The sequence below is a fragment of the Panthera uncia genome (assembly GCF_023721935.1).
Source record: "Panthera uncia isolate 11264 chromosome E2 unlocalized genomic scaffold, Puncia_PCG_1.0 HiC_scaffold_19, whole genome shotgun sequence".
Lineage (NCBI taxonomy): Eukaryota > Metazoa > Chordata > Mammalia > Carnivora > Felidae > Panthera > Panthera uncia.
In genome coordinates, this window is record NW_026057588.1 from 7,468,059 (window position 1) to 7,484,203 (window position 16,145).

General features: G+C 60.1%; 2 protein-coding genes across 6 annotated transcripts; both read left to right on the plus strand.

The window, feature by feature from the left end:
* The first annotated feature begins 56 nt into the window (after positions 1-56).
* Positions 57-8,546, plus strand: AKT1S1 (AKT1 substrate 1). 2 transcript variants are annotated; one of them, XM_049622013.1, is made up of 5 exons: positions 57-262; positions 4,235-4,620; positions 5,672-5,749; positions 5,832-6,001; positions 7,391-8,523. In XM_049622013.1, the coding sequence occupies exons 2-5, from the start codon at positions 4,242-4,244 to the stop codon at positions 7,532-7,534; spliced, it is 771 nt and encodes a 256-aa protein (XP_049477970.1). In that variant the 5' UTR covers positions 57-262; positions 4,235-4,241; the 3' UTR covers positions 7,535-8,523. The 2 variants fall into 2 exon arrangements, with proteins under 2 accessions (XP_049477970.1, XP_049477969.1); XM_049622012.1 differs by lacking the exon at positions 57-262 and adding an exon at positions 303-920 and having other exon boundaries at positions 7,391-8,546.
* Positions 8,547-9,272: 726 nt separating this feature from the next.
* On the plus strand, positions 9,273-15,400 carry PNKP (polynucleotide kinase 3'-phosphatase). Of its 4 annotated transcripts, XM_049622008.1 has the most exons (17): positions 9,273-9,355; positions 9,637-9,800; positions 10,455-10,501; positions 10,838-11,143; positions 12,030-12,109; positions 12,192-12,249; positions 12,340-12,447; positions 12,747-12,818; positions 13,765-13,813; positions 13,921-13,991; positions 14,071-14,163; positions 14,249-14,345; positions 14,432-14,493; positions 14,717-14,826; positions 14,905-14,992; positions 15,084-15,145; positions 15,233-15,400. In XM_049622008.1, the coding sequence occupies exons 2-17, from the start codon at positions 9,650-9,652 to the stop codon at positions 15,348-15,350; spliced, it is 1,572 nt and encodes a 523-aa protein (XP_049477965.1). In that variant the 5' UTR covers positions 9,273-9,355; positions 9,637-9,649; the 3' UTR covers positions 15,351-15,400. The 4 variants fall into 4 exon arrangements, with proteins under 4 accessions (XP_049477965.1, XP_049477968.1, XP_049477966.1 ...); XM_049622011.1 differs by lacking the exon at positions 10,838-11,143; XM_049622009.1 differs by lacking the exon at positions 9,273-9,355 and having other exon boundaries at positions 9,712-9,800; positions 10,243-10,501.
* The last annotated feature ends 745 nt before the right edge of the window (positions 15,401-16,145 follow it).

A 16,145-nucleotide genomic window follows, 5' to 3' on the forward strand; every position in this document is an offset into this window, starting at 1 on the left:
GCGCAGACGCAGTGCTGCTCTCCTGACCGCGAAGTAAACAAGGGGGAGGATCCAAGGGCTCCACCCCTTCTCTCAAGCCGTCTCCGAAACACCTACTTCTTTCTCCATATTGTATACTGGCATTGAAGCTAAAGAGATGCCATTTTGCTCGAGGGCACAGGCAAAGCCGGTCAGCTGCGGCCATGTTAATGCGGGGCACTCTCATCTCTCTGAGGGGCGCGACAGTGAGGTCCTGGAAAAGAAACGGATAAAAGAAAAGAAGGTGAGAGAAGGTGTGCGTCAGAAGAGGTGCTGAGGGACTTGGGTTAACGGGATGAAGCCGTCCTTATTCGCGGGAACGAAGCGGTCCTAGTCGAATTCCTGAGTCACCGTCGCGAGAAAGCAGTCTAGGCAGCCATATTGAATCCTGGCAAACCGAAGCAAAAAGGGCTACCATATTGGATCTTTACCAGCCTTGGTGCTGAAGGGGGAATAGGTTGGAGGGAGAGTCCATGTACATTTTGGGCAAGTGATGCCAGGCTGGCCTGCCATGTCATTAACGGGCATGCCTTTTCTCTACTTCTGTGGAAGAGGTTGACAATGGGTGAGGGGCATCAAGTCGCTGGCCTTAGTTTATTGACGCCTTGAGTGTGCATATGCCGACGGCCGTATTTCTTGGGGGCAAATCGAAATGGTTTGGCTTGTTTCCGAGCAAGCTGAAGCCTTTCTTTCGCCATCTTTCTTATGGGCACCGTGCTGTCGCCATTGCCCCGCTGTGACCCGGTGATGTCCCCGTGGCCATTTTGGTTTCGGGCGGCCCAGATATGGGAGGCGGAGTGTGCATAGTGGAGGAGGGCCAACCACGCGGAAGTGACGTGAGGCGCCGCCATGTCTTTTGAGGGCGGCGACGGCGCCGGGCCGGCCATGCTGGCTTCGGGCACGTGAGTGGAGGCGGCGTTGTGAACCGCGGTGTGGGGAGGATTTGGCCGTCCGGAGGAGAGGGGCGCTGGGAGGGCGAGCCACTCGTGGGAGGGGTATGGCCTGCGTAGATCAGAGGGCAGAGGTCGCCCAGCGACCCTACGCTGAGCGCTGGAAAGGGGTCGCCCGCGGGAACCGTTGTGTCTGACCCAAGGCAAAACCTAGACAGCCTTCTCATACGGTCTCCAGACCCACAAGGGTCCTTGCCTTGGTCGTGGACCATGTCCACAGGGTCTGGGGGTTGCCCGGGGGGACTTGGGGCGCCCCTCACCCGTCCAAAGGCGGGACTTCCGGTCCTGGCCCCCACCTGGGCGGGATTTCCTGTTTTCTTCCTAGAGAAGTGGCTCTTCCCTGGACCCTCGGGCGAGGTGGGAAGGTCTCGGAGAGGTCGAGAAAGAGCCCAGACGTTCACCTTGTCCCCGGCTACGCGGGGTAGGGGGGTGAGGGGGCATCCTCAAGTTTCTCCCACTTTCGGGCAGGGGGGCACTCGTAGTTTGACAGGTGGTTGGAAGGGGGCTTCACTAGCATCCCTCATTCCTTGGGGGACTCGGCCTCTTTCCTCACCTGTACCTAGAGTTCTTTTCCTCAGTTCATCTCATCTCATCCTAGGAGGCCAGTTACCTTAGCCCTCCCCTCCCCCTCCTGTGGGGGACAAGTCTCATCTCCTCTCCCCCATCTTAAACTCTTCAGTCTTGGGGGTTGGGGACCCTCCGTCCATCTCTCCGCGCCTTAGAGGATAGAGGACTCTCCAGCAGCTGAAAGGGTGGAGTCTCCTCTGGTCTTGGCCACCCTGCTTTTGGGTAACCAGCCTCAGAGAGCCCGCAGGCCTTGGCAGAGAGGTGTGAGTTACTCTTCTCATTTTTGCCCAGGCCGCCTCTTCACAGTGTGAAGGGGGACCCTCACGCCCACTCACCCCCATTTCACTCTTTCCAATCCTGAAACTGCTCTAAGATCTAGGACGAAGAGTTTAATCCTGATGTCCTGGGGACACGAGAGCCCCAGGCTTAGCACTGCCAGGCTGTGTGACCTTGGACCAGTCATTTCCCTGCTCTGAGCCTTGGTGTCCTCCACCAGCTAAGGGTGACCCCAGGAGTCGCTGTGAGACCGTTAGGCTCCCTGGGCCTCACTTTCCCCACCGGGACTAGGAGATCCTAAACTTTCCCTGGCAAGGAAGGCAGGCTGGCATCCGAGATGAAGGACGGGCTCGGGATCCAGCCCTCTGACTCTATAATCAAAGCCCTGAATCTCCCTGGCCCTCAGTTTGCCACCGTGAAGCGGGTTGATAACAGCCCCCTCCCTCGTGGGGTGGGGGAGAGGCTGGGATGACACGCTTGCACCCCTGAACCCCCGCCTGGCGGATGGGAAGTGCAGGGTGAATTTGCCGTGGGGCGTGTCCGGAATGGTGCTGGCTGTTCTCGCTGCACGTGGCTTCCGACAAGGGCTTTGTGGCCCACGAGCCCGGGCTGTCTCATTTGTGAGGGAACCGCTCCCACCTTAGTGGATCAGGTAGGAGGTGAATTGACAGGTGCAGACTCCATACACTTAGTCGCTGCTTTTCAAACAATGGCTTAAGTGGTTATGCGTTGAAAAGGGCCTGCGAATTGAAATCCAGCTACAGAAGACCTTGGCAGGCTGGACTAGAACTGTGCTTGAGTTCCTCCGGTGATGGGGTGCCCCCTACCTCCCTGAAGAGGCCCCTCAGCTTCCCAGCAGCCCTGGCTCCCCCACTGTGGTTTATAGGAAGAAGAAAATGAGGCAGAGAGAGGGCCAGTGAGTGGTCCAGGGTCACACAGCAGGTTTGCGATGGCAGACAGCCAGTCCCCTTGCTTTTTTTTTTTTTTTTTTTTTTTTTTTTAAGTTTATTTAAGTACTCTCTACACCCAGTGTGGGGCTCAAACTTATGACCCCCGGGATCAAGAGTCACATGCTCTTCCAGTTCAGCCAGCCAGGCGCCCCAACTACTTGCTCTTTCCATCTCATAAGGGGATGCAGCCAGCAGCTTGTCTGCTTAGGGGAGGCCTGTCCTGCGTCCTCGAGCTTGGGGAGCTCACAGTCTGATGGAGGAGGCAGCAGAGGTACAAGGGTCACAAGCTCAAGTGACAGTGAGCTATAATGGAGGTAGCCCAGGGCACTGTGGGTCTAGAGAAGCCATCTGATCCATCCTGGGGGCCAGGGAAGACTTCCGGAGGAATTGCCAGAACAGTCTTAGGAAGTACAAAACTTTGCGAATGGAAATCTAGGCACAGAGAGCGTCTCGCACACCATTTTCTGCTCAGCCCCCGCTCTCCGAGGCCTGCCATGTGCAGGGCAAGGCTGGTGCCTCAGAGATGAAGGCTGCAGGCTCCCCAGAGGGCTATGTGCTACAATGGGGGACTCTCCGCCATTGTAGGAGCCCAAAGTGGGGGGACTGACCCGATCTAGGGGCGAGGGAAAGCTCTTTCCACACTAGAGTGAGAGAAATGTTGACTAGTAACTGGAAGGCAGGCCATCCAGGTGTAGGGGGACCACCTTGACTGAAGGCCTCAGAAGTCTTGGAAGGCTGTGATGCTGAGCGCAGGGCCAGGTTGAGGGGCCGTGACCTTGTCCTGGGGCTGCTGGGGCGGGGCAGGGGCTCTTCCAGTGGGGAAGGACCCCCAGGGGGCCGTGTGCTGGCCGAACTGGAGGCTAAGAGGTTCAGGAAGAGGCTGCAGTGGTGGTCCGTTGGGAAAAGAACGCAGGCCAAGCATATAGTTTCAAATCTTCTATAAGCCACATTAAAACCGTAAAAAGAAAACATAAGATCCGCTTTCGGCATATGTCTTGTTTAGCCATTATGGCTAACATGTCATCATCTCAACGTGTCATCAACAGCAGACCTGCCAGTGAGATGTTAGACACCCTACTTTTTTGTGCTAAGCCTTCAAAAATCCAGTGTGGATCTCACACCCATGGCCCCTCTCGCTCTGGACCCGCCACCTGTCAAGTACTCCTTAGTCACGTGTGGCAGTTGGTTCCCAGGTCGGACAAGGCAGGGCCAAAAGGAGGGCCCAAGGCTGTGGGGACAGGGTGGGGCAGGAGGGATGGGGCCGGAGGGTTGAGGATGGTACCAGGAGATCCGGGTGGGGAGGAAATCTGGGGGAGTAGCGGGCTTTGCGGAAGAAGCTGAGCTCAGCAGGGACAAGGTGGCTGGGAGGGATGGGCGTGGCCTCTAGGGACAGGTGGACACACAGGGCCGGGTGTAGACTGCGCCATCAGCCATCAGCGGAGCCTCAGCTCTCTGTCCTGCTCTGCCCTGCAGGGCGTGGATGGCGTCGGGGCGCCCCGAGGAGCTGTGGGAGGCGGTGGTGGGGGCCGCTGAGCGTTTCCGGGCCCGGACAGGCACGGAGCTGGTGCTGCTGACCGCCGCGCCGCCCCCACCGCCCCGCCCGGGTCCCTGTGCCTATGCAGCCCACGGCCGGGGGGCCCTGGCAGAGGCCGCCCGCCGCTGCCTCCACGACATCGCCCTGGCCCACAGGGCCGCCGCTGCCGCCAGGCCCCCCGCGCCCCCACCAGCACCGCAGCCACCCAGCCCCGCACGGAGCCCACCTCGGCCCACCCTGGCCAGGGAGGAGGACGAGGAAGATGAGGACGAGCCGACAGAGACCGAGACCTCGGGGGAGCGGCTGGGCGTCAGCGATAACGGAGGTGAGAGGGGGCAGGGGCTGGGGTGGCTCTTGGCTCGGCAAGTCGCCTCCAAGGTAGGTTTTCCTGGGGAGGTGGGACTTGCTTGTCTCTGAGCCCTGGCTGACTTGCCGGGAGACCTTGAGCGGGTCAGTCCCCATCTCTGGGCCTCAGTTTCCTTACATGTTACCTGGCGCCAGCCCCGTGGTGGGAGGTGCTAGACAGACACAGAGCCAGTCCAGGCCCTTTTCTTGAGGGACTCCTGGCCCGGCCAAGAAGTTGGTGGTCCCGATGTGAGGCAGTGCCCCGTGGAGGCCATAGGGTTGGGACCTGAGCTGGGAGCTTGAGCAGCACAGGAGTTCTTTCCAAATCTGGGGCGCCACATGCTTGTGAGAACAAAGATAGGAGTCAGGGATGCAGGCAATAGCTTAGAGAGGCCGAGGGAAAATGCAGCTGTGTGTTTTGGGGGGTAATTTGGAGGTTGGACTTCAAAGAGACTGGCCTGTAACATTAGGGCTTTGAAGAGTGATTAGGAGTTTGTGGGGGGGGCTCAGCAAGTAGGACTTACTACTACTCAGCAACTGCTTACTGTTAACGCTTGCTTCTTCATTGTTGCTGGAGACAGCCTGCATAGGGTTAAGGGCACAGACTCTAGAGCCCGGTGGCCTGGGTTCAAATCCTGCTGACACGATTATTAGCTACGGAACTTTGGGCAATGATATAACTTCTCTGTGCCTCCTGGTCCCCATTTGTCAAACAGGCTCATAATCGTCTCCTATTTTTCTCAGTCTGTTTTTTGAGCCAGTTCAGCCCAAACAGATCTTAAGAGATTTCATGTTTATCCAGCCAGTTGTTTTCACCCGAGGGTGTAACAGATAGAAACTGGATTTGTTTCTGCTGATGACCTGGAAGATAACCGGGGCAAGGGTGTTTGAGGCAGAGGGAATAATTCCAGAAGCCCTGAGGCTCGCAAGGGCCTGGACGATGCAGGGGGGGGGGGGGGGGGGGATCGGGGGGAAGAGGTGATCGCAGTGGCTGGAGGCGAGCTGGCCCGGGCCACTAACACCGTCCACAGGGCTCTTTGTGATGGACGAGGATGCCACACTCCAGGACCTGCCCCCGTTCTGTGAGTCGGACCCTGAGAGCACAGATGGTAAGTGTCCCAGGCTGTCCCCATGCCCAGGGCTGCTGGGATGAAGGCAGGGACAGAGGCTGAAGTCCACCCTCTCCCCCAGATGGCAGCCTGAGCGAGGAGACCCCTGCTGGCCCCCCAGCCTACTCAGTGCCCCCGGCCTCAGCCCTGCCCACACAGCAGTATGCCAAGTCCCTGCCCGTGTCCGTGCCCGTCTGGGCCTTCAAGGAGAAGAGGACAGAAGCACGATCGTCGGATGAGGAGAATGGGCCGGTGAGGGGCAGAGGGGAAAAGGGAAGGAGGGTGGAGGGAAAGACTCAGAGTCACTTCCTCCAGGAAGCCCTCAGGCATGGATGGCACATTTCATAGGGTTGATCCTCCCCTCCACCTCATGAGGCAAGTTTTGGGGCCAGAGCCGTAAAATTTTTTAACTATTGCAGCCTTATAATGTACCCCAGTGCCTTGTAGGGAAAGTCTTTTCCGGTTTCTAGGAATAGCTTTATTTACAGAATACCTGCTCCAGGCAAGGTACCAGTACTTTGGTATCCCCTCCAGAAGGAGAAACTGAGGCTCAGAGGGGTCAGATCACCTACTGTCCCCACCCTGCATATTTCTGGCTCCTCCTGGCATTTCCCTCTCCCCCACTTCCTCTGTTTCTCCCACACGGTTGTACACGTGGTATCCCTGGGCTGGCCTGGATGGACCCTCACCATCCATCCCCGAACTTCCCTGACACACGGGGAGTGTATGTGACTTCCTTGGGACCTCAACTTGTGAGGGACAGAGCTGGGATTGGAACCCAGCTTCCTTTTGGAAAGGAGTTACAGACCACAAGGCAGGAGGCCCTGGGTCCCTTGGGCCCCCTCCCCGTGTGCCTCTCAGAGTCCTCGTCGACTCACTGGCAGCATCCATCCGCTGTTGCTGTCCTTGTTGCCACTGGTGGAAACCCAGTGAACTGACATTTGAGGCCTGAGGGTGGGGGTGCCGGGCTGGACTCCGGAGGGGCTCTCGTGCAGCTTCTGCCTGTGGCCTCTCCTGTTCTGCTGGAAGCCAGGCCCAGCTCAAGGGTTCGGGCCACACGGGAGATTGCACTAGTTGCTGGGGGACAGGATGACAGGGCCCCTCCCAGGTGGAGGCCAACACGAAAAGGGGTCCTTTCCTTACAGCGCCGGCAACGTGATGGCTCAGGGCTCTTGAGCAGTCACTGGGCTGATGGTCTCAGACTCTGTCATCATCCCTATGTTTTAAAGGGGAGAGAGAAGCCTCGGGAGATGAAATGCCCGTTGACAGCTTGTCGGTGGCGGAGGCCTGATTATTACATGACTCGATGCCAAGCCCACCCCAAATCCTTAGACATGACACTCTCTGGGTGCACACAGCCTTGATGGTCGGCAGACAAGCAGCACTTCCATTGTATAAGGAACTAGAACGGCGATGGGACAAGTAGTTCTTGCGCGTGGAGTCAGGCCAAGAAGGGGAGGAGGAGAGGGGCAGGAAGGCTTCTTGGAGGAGGTGGTGTTTGAGTTGGGTGGAAGGATCCCACATGGAGCAAGACTGGGGGAGGGGGGAAGGGCCTTCCTAACAGGCGAGAAGCGTTGGGCCGGGGCGTGGCGCCGAAGAGGCGGGGCCGCAGCGGGCGCTGACCCCACCCCCGTTCCGCAGCCCTCCTCGCCGGACCTGGACCGCATCGCGGCGAGCATGCGCGCGCTGGTGCTGCGGGAGGCCGAGGACACCCAGGTCTTCGGGGACCTGCCGCGGCCGCGGCTCAACACCAGCGACTTCCAGAAGCTGAAGCGGAAATACTGAGGCCCAAGCAAAGAGCTTCCCGGCCCAGCGTCCGCTCCGCTCCACACTACACCCCTGCCCCGCCCCCTGGGCCGGCCAATCCGAGTCAGACCTGGGACCGACCTTCCAGGTCGCCCGGGCCCCGGGATTGCCCCCTCCCTGCCAATCCCCGCCATCCTTCCAGCCCGCGATCCCCTCACGCGCCGAGGAGCGGGACCTATCTAGTTTCTCGATTGGGTCTGTCGCCGCTTTCTCTGCCCTGCGACAGATTCTTTCGATGAAGGGATTAGCTCGCTCCCTGGTCGGGGCGGCCAGTCTTAAGCCCAAAAATGGGTCAACTGTTGTTTTTTGCCTAGCGACAAGGGCTTTGCTCGCGCGGCATTGGTCGAAAGCGAAAAGCCAAGCCACAGGATTGGGAAGTGGCAAGCCATTTCGGCCTAGAGATGGGAAGCTCCTACATTTGATTGGCTCGAACCCAAAGGGCTTGACCAATCTCCCGGAGTCGCCATCCCACCCTTTCTGGGCTGTCCCGCCCGATTGGCTCCAGCGTCCTGAGGGCGTGGCCAAACCTTCCTCCTGTGCCCAGGATTGGCCTGCGGCCTTAAATTTACGTTCTTTACACTACTGGGACTGGGGTTGTTTTTGACCTAGTCCCGACCAAGTGTCCCTCTGCCCCCTCCCAGGGATGGCCCAATTCTGTCCCTGCGTCTGATACCCTCTCATTGGTTCCATCCCACAACAGCCTGCCAATCGAAGTCCGTCCTTGCAGCCCGGACGGCACCAGCTCCCGCCCCTCTCCCCCCACCCCCACAGGTGCCTTAAAGGGCCTTCGTCCGCCCAAGGTGGGGGGCAGGGGCCCTCGCTCTCCGGCCCTTGTGTGGGGGAGAGAGTCGGGGGTGGGGATTGGGAGTTGGGAGGGGTGGTCTGAGATTAAAGAATTTTACCTCTGGCAAATGAGTACAAAGTGTGTTGTGTTCATTCAACAAACATTTCCTGAAGCCGAATGAGCAGCATTTCATGGATTTTCAGTGCAAAGCTGGGAGTTTTTACAGATAAAAGAGAGATTCACAGGGTGGGAGTGGGGATTCCAGCCTTGTGTGACCATAGATCCCCACTCTTCAGGGAGATGAATGTTGGAATGTGAATAGTCTTTAAGGAATCAGTGTTCTGAGTCCACATAGACCCCAGCAAAACCAGGAACCTCCACTTGAGGCCGGGAGTTTTCTGCCTGACAGAGCTGAAATTGGCACCTGATCCCAAGTCTAGGCGGGGTCCAGTGAACCTGTAATTTCATCGCCCATCAGACCACCACCGGAGGAATGCGCAACAGATAAGACATAAACAGGACGAACTACCAGCCAAACAATTTTATAAAGTTATTAACATGTATTAACTCTTTTAATCTTCCTAGTAACCCCATGAATGGAAACGATTATCCCCACTTTACAGATGAGAAAATCGAAGTATTGACGGTCAGGGCTGCTGTCGGGGGCGGAGATTTCTTGGACTGGCAATGATCATCAAATGGAAAAAAAGTTTCTCCCGCTATAACTAAGGGAATGAATGTTACAGAGTTCAACGTGGAAAGAAAATCTGCGAAAAGAAGACCCACACCCCCTACTGGCCCGAGCCGTCCATTGCTGCGGGAGAGATGAAGGTCAGAGCACCGGAGGACCAAAGGGGCAGGTCTGGAAAGGGGCGGGGCTCCTGTAGTGGGAGGAGCCAAGGCCCTGCCCCCTTCCGTAGGACGAGTCATTTCCGTCCGCCGAGAAACAGAGAAAGAAGCCGGTGGAGTTGCGGGCAGAGCGCCTCGGGCCGGACTTCCCTGGTCGCAAGTGGCAGGTGAGCCCCGGTCCGGCATGGTGAGCGTGGGCCGAGCTGAGGGCGCGCGCGAGGTTCTTGGCTTTGCCTTCGGACGTAGGGGTCCGGGCTCCCTGCAGGACTGAGCGGGGCGTCGTCGCCTGGGAAACGGCGCGAGCCTGAGGCCGGCAAGAGGGTGGGATTTCCGGAGCCTTCAGCGGAAGAAGGGAAATTCCTGGTGGACGGGGAGGGAGGAGGAGGGACTTCCTGTGGCAGTTTGAGGGCGTTCTGTCAATCAAACCTGTTTACCTACTTCCCCTTAGGCCGGCGCTAGGGATGGCCGAGGTGGAGCCCCAGGGCCGCCTGTGGCTGGAGAGCCCCCCTGGGAGTGCGCCCCCCATCTTCCTGCCCTCGGACGGGCAAGCCCTTGTCCTCGGCCGGGGACCCTTGACCCGCGTTACCGACCGGAAGTGCTCCAGAAACCAAGGTGGGCGGGGCCGGGGCTGCAGGGGGTGTGGCCCGCTGCTGGAGCGGGAACACAGTGCAGGAAAGCTGGACGGCCGGTCCAGTAAGGGAGATGTTTGGCCACCAGGCGGAATTGCGTGGTGTAGCTAGTCCTGAAGTTGATAGGTGCCCTCTGGAGAGTATAGGAAGAGAAAGAGGCTGTGCCTGACCTGGAACTAGCCAGACCCCTTAGTGGGGAGAGGATAGAACCAATCCCTATAGAGGTGTCAGAGGAGGATGCTTACAGGTCACCGGGAAGGCTTGAGTCAGGTCACGACCCTTGACAAGGAGAGAGCCGAGCCTATGGTGAGAAGTACTACGCAGGCCTCGGTGGTAACGGGGGAAGCCCAGGACCTGCACCTAAGCACACGGCTCATCAGGGAGAAGCCAATTCTTTACGGAAAAAATGCCCGCCCCGTCCCTAGGCGAGAACCCGCGTCACAGGCAGTCCTATGGCCTTTATCTGATTCCTGCATATAAAGGAGAGAGCCGATCCCATTTAGAGATAAACTGCTTTCCCCTCCGGAACGGGTGCTATGGCCCCCATCCTGTGGCTTAAAGCTGGCCGTGCTCTCCAGTAATGAGGAAAACGATCACACAAGGATGCACATTCTGACTCCACCCTCTCAACCCTCAGTGGAGCTGGTCGCAGACCCTGGGACTAAGACCGTGGCAGTGAAACAGGTACCAGTTCCTCCGTGAGGCCTGGGGGTGGCGTTGGGCGAGAATAGCAACCCGGCCGGGAACGGGCCCGTTGGAAAAAACCTGGTTTGGAGGGAAGGGGGTGTGGCCAATAGAGAAGCCTCGGCGTATTACCTTCTTCAGTTGGGGATCCATCCACATTTAAATTGGAGAAGGCTGGCCGCCTGTAACATTTCCAGATTCCTGATTGGTGGTACACAGCGAAGAGGCGGGGCTTATGGGTCTGACTGGCAGGTGGGGAAAAGAAGTCCCGTTTAATTAGAGGAGGTGCCTGGTGGGGGATGCAGTTAATGCCAGCTCCGCTCTCTCCCTTTGCAGCTGGGAATTAACCCCTCAACTGCTGGGACCCAGGAGCTGAGTCCGGGGGCAGAAGGCTCTCTGAGGGTGGGGGACACACTGTATTTGGTCAACGGCCTCCACCCGCTAACCCTGCGCTGGGAAGAGGCCCGCACGTCTGAATCCCAGCAAGACACTCCACCCGGCACCCCTCCGGTGGCCCCAGACGCTTCAGGGGACGTTGAACCACCGAAGAAGAAGAAGCGGATGCGGAAGTCATCCTCCGGCTGGGAGAATTTTGAGAAGCTGCTAGTGTTTACAGCACCTGGGGTGAAGCCCCGGGGCAAGGTGAGGGCCAAGCTGAAGGAGCCACGCAGGCGGGGGCTTGGCCCTAAGTTTGCTGTGTGCCCCTGGGCAGGTCATTTATTCAACCTCTCTGAGCCTCCACTTTTTTTTTTTTGTCTGAGAAGTGGACCTGATGACAGTCAGGCGCTGGGGGCGTGGATGTATGTCAGCTCCGGCCTGACCCGCAGTAACCTCAGCAACGAGCCACAATCATGGTAGCAGGTGTAGCACATTGTAGCAGAGACCCGAGCTCACGTGTCTTTACTTCACGTGTCCTTAGCGCCACTAGTCTCCCCAGTAAAATGCTGAATCCATGCAAAGCACGAGGCACAGCCCCTGACACGCGGTTAGTACCCAAACAACCCCACTCCTGTTTTTATTTCCAGGGTTATTAGACTTGTGGCGTGGAGGCCAGGGGAGGAGGGTGGGCAGGATAGGAACCCCCAAACACAAAATTTTTAATGCTTATTTTTGAGCGACAGAGAGTGAGAGTGAGCAGGGGAGGGGCAGAGAGAGGCAGACAGGATCTGAAGCGGGCTCTATGCTGAGAGCCCGATGTGGGGCTTGAATCCACAAACCCTGAGATCATGACCTGACTTGAAGTCGGGCGCTTAACCGACCGAACCACCCAGGTGCCCCGTGAAACCCATTTTAAAGACTGGAATACTGAGGCGCTTAGAAGAAGTGGGAGGCAGTAGGGTAAAGATTTAGGCCCTACGCTCTGGTGTCAGGGACACATCCTTGCTGTGGCTTTGCCCTCGTAAAATGTGGAGGCTCTGTGACTCAGTTTCCCTACGGGTGAACGGCGAGTGGTAAGTCTCCGCCTTGCGAGGGGTGGGGATGGGAGGCGTAACAGTGTCACCGTTCCTCTTTTCTCGCTGACCATCAGGTGGCCGCCTTTGATCTGGATGGGACCCTCATCACCACCCGCTCTGGGAAGGTCTTTCCCACTGGCCCCAGTGACTGGAGGTGATAGGAGGCAGAACAAGGGGGTGAGTGAGGCACCCACAGGGGGTCCCCCGTCACCTTACCCCTTTCCCATCCGCCCTAGGATCTTGTACCTAGAGATTCCCCGTAAGCTCCGGGAACTGGATGCGGAAGGCTACAAGGTGCGTGTGCTTTGTGCGTGATGGCTGGGCCTCGGGGCAGGCCGGGGCCCGGGCGAGGAGGGCACCAGGTGACATCCGTGTGCTCCCCAGCTGGTGATCTTCACCAACCAGATGGGCATCGGGCGCGGGAAGCTGCCGGCAGAGGAGTTCAAGGCCAAGGTGGAGGCTGTGGTGGAGAAGCTGGGCCTTCCCTTTCAGGTATGGCTGCCAGGGAGTCGGAGGGTTGTGGAGGTGGGGGGTGGGGACCCAGGGAGAGGGGAACAGAGATGCTGAGCTGGGGGCAGAGAGGAGGGGACAGGGGCCTGGGGAGAAGCCATAAGTGCCAGTGGGGAGGTGGAGGGCGGCGTCTGGGCGGGGTCATGCTGAGAAACTCCTCAGAAGTGGCCCGCCCTGGGGCACCGGAGCTCTCTGGATTGGTGAGGGTTGGGGTAGCATCCTTGGAGGATCCTGGGAAGGAGCCCAGGAGGGTGTCTGCCTGCTGTGACTCCCACCCACAGGTGCTGGTGGCCACGCACGCGGGCTTGTACCGGAAGCCGGTGATCGGCATGTGGGACCATCTGCGGGAGCAGGTGAGCCTCGGCGTCCGGGTCATTCCCCTCTTCCCTCTGCCCGGCCTCCCCTCCACAGGCCTCCGGGGTTTGCCGTCCTGCCTCCTTCCTCTTCCTCTCCTCCCCTCCCCTCCCCAGGTCCTCGCCTTCTGTGTCACATTCTGTTGGTAGGTGAGGGCAACGCTCTTGAACTCAGAGCAGTCAAGGAGGAAATCAGTCGCTTGTTGGTAGTTTTGTGTGTGCAATTGTTCTGAAGTTCATCAGCTTCCTGAGCTGAAGGTATCCGTGTACCAGACAGGCCTGCTGGGGCACCCACATACCAGTGAGGGTGCAGACTGTACGTGCACACGCTGGTGTGTAAAATAGTGGGAGGAAGCGAGGCAAGATGAGGCAGGGTGTACCTGCGGTGGTCAGGTAAGGTCTCTTCGAGGTGCCTTTTGAGATCTGAAGCTGGTTGTGGGGGGGGAGCCATGAGGGTATCTAGGAGGAGTGTCTAGGTGGGAGAAGCAGCAAGTGTAAAGGTCCTGAGGCAGGTCTGTGACTAGGGTGTTTAGGGACAGTGAAGAGGCCTGGGTGGCTGGACCTGAGTGGATGAGGGGGAGAGAGAGGGGTATGAGGTCAGGGCGGGTAGGTGTGGGACTGTGATGCCTTGAGGGCCCAGGTAAGGGCTTCCCCTTTACCCAGCAGGGGAGCAAGGGGGTGGTGCCAGGTAGGGTTGGGAGGGGTGGGGGGGGGGGGGGGGTCAACATGAGCAGGAACTGGCACCCTCTGGTGGCCGTGTGGGGAACAGACCGTGAGGGCAGAAGCCCGCAAACCAGGATGGAACAGCCCGGGATCCGGGCGGTGGCGGTGAAGGGGGTGAGAAGTGGCCTGAGGGTGGCGCCTCCAGCAGGGCACCGACGGAGCCAAGCATCTCCAGGGAGATGTGGAAGCAGGCTCCTTACTGCCGTCACCTGTCCCTCCCCAGGCCAACGAGGGCGTGCCCATCTCCGTCGGGGACAGTGTCTTTGTGGGAGGTAAGGGCCTGGGGACGGGGAGGGTGTGCGGGTGGATCCACTGGGGCTGGGGAACGTGTGTCCCCAAGGCTGCTGGTGGACGCGGGGGTGTGTCCCCTGTGTTCCAGACGCAGCCGGACGCCCAGCCAACTGGGCCCCGGGGCGGAAGAAGAAAGACTTCTCTTGTGCGGACCGTCTGGTGAGGCCCCCGTCCCCTGCCCGCCTGGAGCTGCGTCCCCACCTTGTCTGACCTCTGCGTCCCCCGCCTCCTCTCCCAGTTTGCCCTCAACCTTGGCTTGCCCTTCGCCACGCCGGAGGAGTTCTTCCTGAAGTGGCCCGTCGCCAGCTTTGTGCTCCCCGCCTTTGACCCGGTGAGGCCCTCGGGGCGGGGGGCGGGGTGGGGGGGCGGCGGTGGGGGGAGGCGGGAGTCACACTCATCGCGGCCACCCCTCCCAGAGAACCGTCTCCCCCTCGGGGCCGCTCTACCTCCCTGAGGCCAGCTCCCTCTCGAGTCACAGCCCTGAAGTGGTGGTCGCCGTGGGATTTCCTGGGGGTGAGACACCTGACCCCCGACACCCGGAAGCCCCAGCCCCTCTCTGGGTCCTCGGGCGCCCCCTGATCCCGTCCCCCGCTTCACAGCTGGCAAGACCACCTTCCTGCAGGAGCATCTCGTGTCGGCTGGCTACGTCCACGTGAACCGGGTGAGACCCCCCACGCCCCAGGCCGAGGGCCGTGCTGCCCGGCCCCTCGCTCGCTTTCCCCTCCTCACTGGGTTGCCGATTCCCCTCCAGGTCTCCGCGCCGCCTCGCAAGGCCTCCCCGCCCGTCCTGGTGCTCACGCCCCACTTCCGTCCGGGTCTCTGTGCCTCTTCTGGGTCCCTGCGTGCCCCCGCCCCCGTGTCTCCTGACCTGTCGTGTCCCCTAGGACACCCTGGGCTCATGGCAGCGCTGCGTGACCACGTGCGAGACCGCTCTAAAGCAAAGGAAACGGGTGGTGATCGACAACACAAACCCGGACCCTCCTACCCGGGCCAGGTACCAGGGTCCCCGGGGTGACCTCTGTAGGGCGGGCCTGGGGCCCCTCACCAGCCCGGCCCCTTCCTGGCCCAACAGGTACATTAAGTGCGCCCGGGACGCGGGGGTCCCTTGCCGCTGCTTCCTTTTCGGCGCCACGCTGGAGCAGGCGCGCCACAACAACCGGGTGAGCTGGCCCGTGCCCCCCGCCAGCCTGCCCCCCTCCATCCCACCCAGCCCCCCCTCCCAGCCTGACCCCCGACCCCCACCCCCCACAGTTCCGAGAGATGACCGGCTCCTCTCACGCCCCCGTGTCCGACGTCGTCATGTTTGGCTACAGGTGAGCCCCGCCGCGGGGAGGCTCCAAGCGGGTGGGCGCCAGGGGCCCAGGCTGCGGCTCACCTCCCCTCCTCACCCCTGCCACCAGAAAGCAGTTCGAGGCCCCGACGCTGGCGGAAGGCTTCTCGGCCATCCTGGAAATCCCGTTCCGGCTGAATGTGGAGCCTCCCCTCGAGCGGCTGTACCGCCAGTTCTCAGAGGGCTGAGCTGCCCCCACCCCCCACCCCCCACCCCCCAATAAATGGTTTTCCTTTAAGCTCGGGCAGCACTGTGCTGGGAAGAAGGGTGGTCTGCCCGGCCAAGGACTGGCACCTCGCTAGTCCCCAAGCGGGGGGGGGGGGGGGGGGGCCCCCGGGGGGGGGGGAGGGGGGGGCCGCTGTGGGGGGGTGGGGGGGGGGGAACTCCCGGGGTGGATACAGGGGTGTTTGTCCTGAGTGTGTCTGGCCAGATGCCTCTCCTGCCAGAGTAACTGAGGCCTCTCAGCACCATGGCCGTGGGCGCTCCAGACCGAGGCTGGGGAGCTCCCCGCAAGGGACACGGCCCCCCGGGGGGGCGGGGTGGGGTCTTCCTTGCACGTGGCTGCCGGGCTGCAGAACCAGTGCAGGAGCATATGTGTTGTGACCCTGAGTATATGAGCTCGATTTGGTGAGTGAGAAACTGCGTGAAGTTGACCTTGGGGCAGGGCCTGCAGCAGTAAAGGGGGTGGGAACACCAGTCACAGGGGGTAGGTCCCGGGCCCCAGCTTGTGTTTGCTGCTGGCCAAGCGCGACCTGTCGAACCCAAAGGGATGGAGAGAGAACCCCAGTGGCAGCGGGGAGCAGAACCCAGGCATGCGACTGGCCTCGAAGACAAGACCACCAGGCACGGCGGGGCCTGCAGTCTGGGGACTGACCTGCCACTGAAGGCCTAAGTGGCTCCACGTGCAGACCATCCATCCCCACTCAGGTAACTGCGCTCTCAGAGGCCCCCCCCCCCCCTCACAAGGATGCACATTCCCCCCC

Coding starts and splice junctions, on each gene's coding strand:
- AKT1S1 (XM_049622012.1), top strand. CDS start 868: ATGTCTTTTGAGGGCGGCGACGGCGCCGGGCCGGCCATGCTGGCTTCG. Junction 921..4,234: donor GCCATGCTGGCTTCGGGCAC/GTGAGTGGAGGC, acceptor TCTGCCCTGCAG/GGCGTGGATGGCGTCGGGGC. Junction 6,002..7,390: donor CGGATGAGGAGAATGGGCCG/GTGAGGGGCAGA, acceptor CCCGTTCCGCAG/CCCTCCTCGCCGGACCTGGA.
- PNKP (XM_049622008.1), top strand. CDS start 9,650: ATGGCCGAGGTGGAGCCCCAGGGCCGCCTGTGGCTGGAGAGCCCCCCT. Junction 14,494..14,716: donor GCTACGTCCACGTGAACCGG/GTGAGACCCCCC, acceptor CGTGTCCCCTAG/GACACCCTGGGCTCATGGCA. Junction 15,146..15,232: donor GTCGTCATGTTTGGCTACAG/GTGAGCCCCGCC, acceptor CCCTGCCACCAG/AAAGCAGTTCGAGGCCCCGA.